This window comes from Coccinella septempunctata, chromosome 2, assembly GCF_907165205.1.
Source record: "Coccinella septempunctata chromosome 2, icCocSept1.1, whole genome shotgun sequence".
NCBI lineage: Eukaryota > Metazoa > Arthropoda > Insecta > Coleoptera > Coccinellidae > Coccinella > Coccinella septempunctata.
Window position 1 is genome coordinate 42,227,211 of NC_058190.1, and position 10,253 is coordinate 42,237,463.

Below are 10,253 nucleotides of genomic sequence, written 5' to 3' on the forward strand. Positions count from 1 at the left end.
GATTTGAATAAGTTTATCAAAGTTTGCCGAGCGTTTTAGTCATTGTATCTATCATTTTGTTCAATGCCATCTTGGCATTCAGGACATAACCCTCCAGATCCAGAAACTGAAAGTTATTCTTCTAATCACGTCATGAAATGACACAAGACTTTTGAAATATTCTTCCCAGATTTCTGAAGAATTGGAAATTTTATTTAATGCTTCCGAGATATAATTCCATATTCGATCATGTGAGATATGCTAACCAGTGAATTTTTCTCTTCCAATATGTAATAATTGAGAAGAATTTGGGCAATTTGGCCAGGGAAAAATTAAAAAATAATTTTATGGCTATGTTTATCTTCACAAAAATCATTCCCTTATATAAAATCTCATCCAAGTGTTCAGTACAGTTCTTTTGACCTGGATACATGGGCGCTCGCAGGGGGGGGGCAGGGGGCCCCCCCTGAGATTCTGATAGACACTGTTAGAGAAATTTTTCTTTCAATAAAACTAATCGTAGATGATATTTTCCTGAGAAAAATTTCTGCGGGCGCCCATGCCTGGATATATCCACTAATTGCATTTCCAGAAAGACACATTGATATTTACAAAACCATATGATAACCAAACAGATCTTAATTCGCGAAAAATCTACGAGATGAAAAAATTTAACAATTTCATGAGAGCATCATCCTGTTCGAATATATGTAAAGGTCAGATTTACCGGACCAGGTACAGCAGAAAAATTTCATTCAGAGATAATGGACTGTTTTTGAGTATTTTCTCGTCGTACATTAGTAGATCGTTTCGTTTGCATAAAAGTATAGTACTTTCCTACACTCGATTTTAGTATTCGTTGGCTGATTGGATTTACACCTCCTCTACACTGGTATAAATCAAATGGAGTGTAGAAAAGTGCCACACTTTTTATGCAAACGAAAGGACCTACCTAAAGGTTTTTTCCTGCGTTGAATGGACTATGAGAAAGAGTTCCATCTTCGCAACTGATACTTCCAAATCTCATAAAAAAGTCATAGGATGATCTCCAGTTCCTTGGTCCTACGAAAAAGCAAGACAATTTTGAAGCTTGAAGTGCATACATTCTTCGAAAATAGGGCTCTGGCTATAAATTTTAACAAGCGCTAAAAAGCTCCATAATTCATTTTGATGAAATTTTTTTTCGAAGGTGCTAAAAAATCAACTACACACTATTTGATTTTTTGCCAATTATTCATGTTTACAAAAAATTGGTCGAGGTACTTGTTGTAAACTTGTATACTCGATCTCAACGATCATATACATAAGGCTGACAATAATTCGTCGAATAAATTGTTGTTACAGTATGTATTTCGAATTCTTAACATTAATAGTGGAATTGGATTATGGAAAGATTAATCAAATTAAAACTATGCGTATGTTATAGGAATGAAACTATAGTCATTTCGGTACCCAAGGTATCATGGAAGTATCTGTTGAAAATATTATGCAGCTTGGATAATAATCATTATCATTAAGGACGATGGCAAATTGGCTAGTTCAATTCAGATCGTAACTCTTGTTGATGTTATTCATATTGGGTGGTATGCATCTGAATTTATACTCATTATTGCATTCATCGATTCATTGCCTCCCCGTTTAGGCGTGATCATTTCTTATCATTAAGATTCAAGGAACGTATCTGAGCTAGAACGATTCGTTATCATTCAATAAATTTTCAAGATCTTGTGAAATTAAAGAAAAAATTACTTGACGAAGCCGTTTTTTGTGAAAGCTCGTCATCAAGCTGCATTTAAGCTATAAATCCTACCTGACAATTCTGAATATTTGACCCTAATTGAGCGACTGCTTTAAAAATCAATACTTGCTGCCACAATGTCGAATATACCTACTCCAATTAATATTCTTCGTCTTTATTATGTGTTGCATTAGCTGAAAGGGCATACCTCATATGATTTTTTTCCTCCTATCATCTTATCTTCACTATTCATATTGGTAAACCAAAATTATTCAATTCATATCTCAAAAGGAGAAAAGTTTATTCCAATCAATACAATAGGATATGGACCCTTTTTTGAAGAAAGTTCCAAGAGAGATTTTTCAGCAGTATATTTGCATCTATCAAAAAGATTTAGAGGTTTAATAGTATTAAAAACACGCTTAAAAGGAACAGTGGGCAAATGACATGTTTTTCTCGTTCTGACACCCCATGTCTCAGAAGTGGTGCAAATTTGAACCCTGCATCCTCAATAAACATCCTGCATAAAATCTCATGGATACCGAGATTAAAATTGTTTATTGATGAACTCCGACAAAATAAGAGCGAAGAAAATTTTGAATTCTTTTATAAATTCTAATATATACCTATAACTTCCTAATTTTAAATTTTTTATAATCTAGATTAATTGCATTGTTGCCAAAGTGAATCCCATGGAGTGTGAGGGAGAAACGAGAGCATATACTGGAAACACCAGTAAACCAGTATCTGAATCTTCTAATGACCTGTCAACTAATACAGGTGGAATCATTTCAGTTCACTATACATTCCCTTTCAGCCTCATGAAAACCATTCCTTGTAATATGTAAGTTCGAATAAAACTACGACTGAACAGTTGTTGGAAAGAAAAAGAGAATATCAATAAGAAAAAATATATTCAAAACTCAAATAAATAAGATGTTCTATATACACAATATTCGTTAATGAACAATCATCCCAAAATCAATCACTTAGTGGTGGTAGAGAGTTGGGGCAGCAGCGTATGAGATGGCTGGTGCAGCGGCGTAAGCTACTTTGGCTACAGGGGCGGCGTATTTGGCTACGACTGGAACGGCGGTTTTGACAGCTACGGTTGCTGGTTCTTTGTGTACAACAGCGTTGAATCCGTTGTGGGCATCAGCGGTGTATTCGACAGTACGTTTGCTACCGTCAGCTTCGATGAGGGAGTAGCTTCCTTGGACGGCATCACCGTGGCGAGATTCTTGTTGAGATTTGACGTCTCCGGTGTGGGGGTCGTTGACGGAGTATCCAAAATCGTAGTTGGCTGGTGCTTCAGGTTCGGCAACGATGGTCTTGGCAACTGGGGTGGCGTAGGCTACAGGGGCAGCGTATTTGGCGTAAGCAACTGGAGCGGCAGCATAGGTGTGAGCGACTGGGGCAGAGTAGGTGTGGATAGCTGGGGCTGCAGAGTAAGTGTGGGCAACTGGAGCAGAGTAGGTCTGAACAGCTGGGGCGTAGGAGTAGTGGGCTACTGGAGCAGAGTATGTGGCAACTTTAGCTACAGCTGGAGTAGCGTAGTGAGCTACTGGAGCTGAGATGCTTGAGTATGAGACTGCTGGGGCTGCGGCGTAGGTGGCTACTTTAGCCAAAGCAGGGGCTGCTGCGTAGTGGGTAACTGGAGCTGAGAGGCTCGAGTAGGAGACAGCTGGTCCTGCAGCGTATCCCAAAGGAACACCAGCACGGGCAACAGCCAAAAGGGCAGCGAAAGAAACAAACTGTAAATAAAAATCACAATTAAGAAACTTTTCGATCATTATGAAATTGTTTCAATTGATTGTACATGTAGTGACAACTTACTTTGAATGCCATGATGAAAAAACAAGATGGAATGATTTTAGTTTGTTGTACCCGAACTATATATACCGAAATTTGGCGTGGTTCGATGATGAAATTCGGCGGTACCCAGCCCTCTCGATTTGTAGCGACCTTTCACCGACAGCTTGTCTGACGAATTTCGCGATACATTCGTTAAATCGTTGAACTTGACCTAGTGTATCGATATATCGATTTCGTCTCTTTGGTTGTCGTTGGTATGTTGGAGGAATTTTTGTATTCACGCCCATGTTAATTTTAGATGCTGAGGACGTACAGATTCAAGAGCACATTGTTTTCTTTATGGTTAAGATGGATCTTGAATATCTGATTCCCAACTGTGGAAAACCTTGAGCTCCTTTAATTCGAGTGCCCTTTTTGAGTCGTTTTTCCAACTTCGAACAGAAAGAGGTCTCCAACGATTTGGTTTGACTCTTTGAAGAAAAATTTTTATATCTTTTCGACTCATACGGTCCGCAATGAAAAAACCAGGGACTTAAAATATTTATGGTCAATGGACAGATTCCGATCTGATCAATGAAAAAGGAAAACAAAATAAATTTCTTTGCCCAGGGAAGATCTACGACATTCAATGAGGGAATGAAGGAAAACCAATTTAATCGAAAATAAGACGGATTCTAGGTTGAATAGCAGAGAAAAAATATTAAATGTAAAAAAATTGAAAGTCTCGGTGAAGCTAGTACTTGATACTTGATTGATACCCCACGAGCTCTTCTCAAGCATTTAACTCTTCGAGGCATACTTTCGATGAAACAATTAATTAAATTGTTCCAGAATATCCATCAAAGCGTCAGAAAGCGTCAAATACGGAAATGTGCCACATCTCTGAGCAATAGCCTGTATTACGAAATGAGTCAGTAGAAATTACCACTCAAGAGGTAATATTAGGAATATTAAGCAATTTTCAGTCATTCCTGGATTTCAGCATAATTTTGGCATATTTCACTATGAAAATTTTTGCAATATATGAAGAATTGAATCGCTTATATCCCCCGCCGCTATTGTTATCGAAAAATGATTGTGAAAACAAGTTTCATGAACACTAAAGTTCAACATTTTTTCTCAAAAAAAAAAAACTAAATTGTGAAGAAAGGGGCGGGGTGACATAAGACGTCCTTTAACTTCAGTCAAGGCTTTCTGTAAAAAATTAAAAGCGTAAATTAAGAACTAGTGAATGCCATTTTTGAATGGAGATTCTTGAGGTATAACTTCCAGTTTGGTGTCGGCGTGTTACAGTCTGATTACAAATTAGAATTCCTGTTGCAACTCTCAGTGATATGTTGGATATGTGGGATTCCTCCTAGCATTGACGATCAAAAATTGATTTTCAGCACCTGCTGTAATGCGTTGTTGCTCTCCCCCAGGAACATAAGCTACTACAATTAATCGATTTCAGAGAGCAAAAGCTTCAATAAGTAAAAATAGGATATGACAGAAACAACTGAAAGCATCAGTTGTTTTTTTCTCACATGTACCTATAACTGATGTTACAGATAACTCAACAAAAGCCACGAAAAAGTGAAATTTATACGTGATCCCTATCAATTGATGAGCAGTGTATATAACACTTTGAGGTCAATATTATATGACGTGACATTTGCACTCGCAGTTAAACGGCGTGAAAATTTTTTGTCACCTTCTTGACCTTCTTCCCTCCAGAACTTTTTTTGTTGTATGCCATAATGGCATTGAAAAATATGGAAATACTCTCTCGTTTATTTAACAGTCCATTCAGAGTATTCATTGTGTCAAGACAAGTATCTAGTCGTTTCAAAAATGTGAAAGAATCGTTGACTGTACCTATAGGCATATATCCAAGAAATTTTTTCGCATTTCACATTTCTTGAGATTTCATGAATTATATCGTTGAGTTCAATACTCAATGAATATGTATATGCAAAACCAGAACACTGAAGATAAATTGTTCATGTTTAAGAATAAGGGGACAAGTTTGAAGTGCTCCATTGGAAGAAAAAATATATATCAATAGAAAAAATATATTCTCTTGGTTTCTAGGACTACATAGCCCCAATTCCCACAGTACATATCATTATTTACACAATGTCACTTCATCAACAACATAACTTCGAATAACTTAATGGTGGTAGTAAGCAGCTGGTGCAGCAGCGTAGGAGAGGGTTGGGGTGTAAGTCTTGGTGATGAGAGGGGAAGCAGCATAGACTACAGGGGCGGCGTATTTGGCTACTACTGGAACGGCGGTTTTGACAGCTACGGTTGCTGGTTCTTTGTGTACAACAGCGTTGAATCCGTTGTGAGCATCAGCGGTGTATTCGACAGTACGTTTGCTTCCGTCAGCTTCGATGAGGGAGTAGCTTCCTTGGACGGAATCACCGTGGCGAGATTCTTGTTGGGATTTGCTGTCTCCGGTGTGGGGGTCGTTGACGGAGTATCCAAAATCGTAGTTGGCTGGTGCTTCAGGTTCGGCAACGATGGTCTTGGCAATTGGGGTGGCGTAAGCTACAGGGGCAGCAGCATAGGTGTGAGCGATGGGTGCAGAGTATGTTTGGACAGCTGGGGCAACAGAGTAAGTATGAGCGACTGGAGCTGAGTAGGTGGCAACTTTAGCTACAGCTGGAGCGTAGGAGTAGTGGGATACTGGAGTTGAGATGCTTGAGTATGAGACTGCTGGAGCTGCTGAGTAGGTTGCAACTTTGGCGATCGCTGGTGCTGCGTAATGGGCCACTGGAGCTGAGAGGCTGGAGTAGGACACAGCTGGGGCAGCGGCGTATCCCAAGGGAACTCCGGCGCGGGCAACAGCCAAAAGGGCAGCGAAGCTAACGAACTAGAAAAAAAACAAAAATGAGTGTAGTCATTATGTCTCAAAAGAAAAAATATTAAAAGAAAATTTTCTCTACACAGAAATGAAATCTAGACCTAGGTGTAATGTACTTACTTTGAATGCCATGGTACGAATGAATCAGAACGAATGATTTTTGACTCAATTATTCAATCTATATATACTGAAATTTCGTACGTTACAATGGTGAAATCATTTAAAACCTTTCCGCCCATATTGATAAGACCTTTCACCATCAGCTAGACTGCCAAAATTCTTGTTCAGATTGAACTTGACCCGGTATAACGTATAAACTCGTTTCATCATTTTAAGACAGAATAATAAATCATTGTTGAATAAAATTCAACAACCATGGATACAGTATGTGCCTGTGGATACCAGTGTATTTTCTTTGTTTCATAGTTTTTTAGTTCGTCGCTCAGTTTTTCAATTCAATATGGATTTTCATGTGAATTTACACTGTTAGGAAATAGAAGTTGTCTTGAAAATTTTGTTTCTGTTTCATTATTTCCGATATAGAATATTTGACTTTCTGCAAGAAAAGGGATAATAAATTTTCAATAAAATTCAAATATTCTTAATTTTGTTTTAAATATGTTTCAATTTATACTTATTAATATATTTGAAATTACAATCAAAATTTTTTTCATACTCTTTTCGAAATTGCATCTATCTTGAATTTGAAAACATAGAAGTATTTTATGCTCCAATTGTCCAAAAACTAAACAAACAATTGGGAAAATTGTATAATTAATTGTTATACAAATTCAGTCAGACAACTATCTTCGAGCTGAAAAATAATCTGCCCATTTTGAAACAGACTAGGTGAGGACTGAAATGAAAAATATATTAATGCTGTTATTTTCATCAGAAGACTTTTTTTATAAATTTTTGAGGAATCAATTAATCTGATACGTTTGTAATGTAGATTTTATTTTGCAGGAGGCAGATTCATTTCTCAAGTAGGTAAGTTCAGTAAAGACAGACTACTATAAAATTCATGATGCATTTCCCATAATCTTCATAGTTTCTGTATCTTATTTGGGATTACTTGAAAACATCTATTACCGAATTGCGGTCAATATCCCGAGCCAGATTACAAAATCTGTTTTTCGAAACTCAAACGTTAGCACTAGCTGGATTTGCTGATACTTACGCACCCTGCCTTATACTGTCCATAAAAAACTAATAATCACGAGGAAAGACGTTAAAAATGAATAGAGAATATAACTGATTTCAAGACCTGAGAAGTTATGTTGAAGGATTCATATACCTAGGCCTGAGTGTATTTGAAAAAATTAATATCATCCAATTTTTTTTTTCATTAAATTTATTACTTTTTCAACCTGATAACGGTCATCGAAAATAAATTTATTTTAAACTTGTGTTTACCCTCGTCGAAGAAACTAGAAATTTTGGCTCATTTTACATGGCCAAATTTATAAATATCTAATCACTATTTTAATCTTACAACTTCTAATTGAAAATGATAATTCATTTTCACACTATTTTTTTTCTTCACATTAAGTCTGTCGTGATTTTTTATTGGTTGCATCGACCAATGATGGATTTGAGATAGGTATCCTAAACTATTTTCACGATTGCTTCACATAGGAACATATCATATCGAATCATTGGTAAGTAGGAAAATATCGATGTGATATCGATCATTTGGCATTTTGTAGGATTCCATTATTGACGTGGCATTTTATTCAAATCCTTATTTATCAAGGCATTATAGCGATAAAATATCGAATAAAAATATCACCTGAACAGATTCCAAATTAGGTTTTAGCTTTATAATAAAAATACTAACAGCATTTTTCCAAAAACTACTAGGACCTCGGAAAAAGATCGGAAAATAATGAAGAACACACTTTAGACATCTTAAATTATTTTGGAAAATTGTCCCTTCATTGGTGAATCATTTTCAGCAGATCAAATGGCCATCCCAAGATATAGCTCTATATAATGACTGTTACACATAATTTAGAAAGATCATTAAGAAAGACCCAATCGACTGGAAAGAAAAAGGAGAAAAAAGCATTCAATGATTACAAGAATTACTCAGTGAATCAAAGTACAGCCGCTCGCCATTATGCTAAATTCAGCTCTGATAGTAATAATATTCAAAAACCACATGAGGTCCCAATCAATTTTAAATTTCAGTACTGGGTTCAGTACTGCTGATAAAATAGTTCGACAGTGCTTACATACAAGTATCAGGCCAGCCAGTTTCCAACGAGAAACAAAATACTCTAGTCGTTTCAGAAATGTGAAAAACGTATACTCATATATCCAAGAAATTTTTTCGCATTTCACATTTTCTTGAGATTTCATGAATTATATCGTTGAGTTCAATACTAAATGAATATTATATGCAAAACCAGAACACTGGAGATTAATTGTTCATGTTTCAGGATAAGAGGACAAGTTTGAAGTATTCCATTGGAAGAAAAAATAGATATCAATAGAAAAAATATATTCTCTTGGTTTCCAGGACTATAAAGCCCCAATTCCCACAGTAAATATTATTATTTACACAATCTCACTTTATCAACAACATAACTTCGAATCACTTAATGGTGGTAGTAAGCAGCTGGTGCAGCAGCGTAGGAGAGGGTTGGGGTGTAAGTCTTGGTGATGAGGGGGGAAGCAGCATAGGCTACAGGGGCGGCGTATTTGGCTACTACTGGAACGGCGGTTTTGACAGCTACGGTTGCTGGTTCTTTGTGTACAACAGCGTTGAATCCGTTGTGGGCATCAGCAGTGTATTCCACAGTACGTTTGCTTCCGTCAGCTTCGATGAGGGAGTAGCTTCCTTGGACGGAATCACCGTGGCGAGATTCTTGTTGGGATTTGCTGTCTCCGGTGTGGGGGTCGTTGACGGAGTATCCAAAATCGTAGTTGGCTGGTGCTTCAGGTTCGGCAACGATGGTCTTGGCAATTGGGGTGGCGTAAGCTACAGGGGCAGCAGCGTAGGTGTGAGCGATGGGTGCAGAGTATGTTTGGACAGCTGGGGCAACAGAGTAAGTATGAGCGACTGGAGCTGAGTAGGTGGCAACTTTAGCTACAGCTGGAGCGTAGGAGTAGTGGGATACTGGAGCTGAGATGCTTGAGTATGAGACTGCTGGAGCTGCTGAGTAGGTTGCAACTTTGGCGATCGCTGGTGCTGCGTAATGGGCCACTGGAGCTGAGAGGCTGGAGTAGGACACAGCTGGGGCAGCGGCGTATCCCAAGGGAACTCCGGCGCGGGCAACAGCCAAAAGGGCGGCGAAGCTAACGAACTAGAAAAAAAACAAAAATGAGTGTAGTCATTATGTCTCAAAAGAAAAAATATAAAAAGAAAATTTTCTCTACACAGAAATGAAATCTAGACCTAGGTGTAATGTACTTACTTTGAATGCCATGGTACGAATGAATCAGAACGAATGATTTTTGACTCAATTATTCAATCTATATATACTGAAATTTCGTACGTTACAATGGTGAAATCATTTAAAACCTTTCCGCCCATATTGATAAGACCTTTCACCATCAGCTAGACTGCCAAAATTCTTGTTCAGATTGAACTTGACCCGGTATAACGTATAAACTCGTTTCATCATTTTAAGACAGAATAATAATTCATTGTTGAGTAAAATTCAACAACCATGGATGCAGTGGATGCCTGTGGATTCCAGTTTGTATATTTTCTTTGTTCAATATTCTCGAAACACCTTAGTTTTTCAGTTCGTCGTCAGTATTTCAATTCAATATGGATTTTCATGTGAATTTTTACCGTCACCTTGAAATAGAAGTTTGCTTGAAAATTCAGTTCCTGTCTTATTACTTCCAATATAGCAT

The 10,253-nt window shown here is 37.5% G+C and overlaps 2 protein-coding genes across 2 annotated transcripts; both read right to left on the reverse strand.

Annotated features, from left to right (window-relative positions):
- Positions 1-2,706: 2,706 nt before the first annotated feature.
- LOC123307162 (cuticle protein 8-like) lies at positions 2,707-3,565 on the reverse strand. The gene is made up of 2 exons (XM_044889379.1): positions 3,554-3,565; positions 2,707-3,471 (listed from the first exon to the last, which is right to left on the reverse strand). The coding sequence occupies exons 1-2, from the start codon at positions 3,563-3,565 to the stop codon at positions 2,707-2,709; spliced, it is 777 nt and encodes a 258-aa protein (XP_044745314.1).
- A 2,034-nt stretch (positions 3,566-5,599) lies between these two features.
- LOC123307163 (RNA-binding protein 14-like) lies at positions 5,600-10,103 on the reverse strand. The gene is made up of 4 exons (XM_044889380.1): positions 9,806-10,103; positions 8,988-9,694; positions 6,504-6,522; positions 5,600-6,392 (listed from the first exon to the last, which is right to left on the reverse strand). The coding sequence occupies exons 1-4, from the start codon at positions 9,815-9,817 to the stop codon at positions 5,685-5,687; spliced, it is 1,446 nt and encodes a 481-aa protein (XP_044745315.1). The 5' UTR covers positions 9,818-10,103; the 3' UTR covers positions 5,600-5,684.
- Positions 10,104-10,253: the final 150 nt, after the last annotated feature.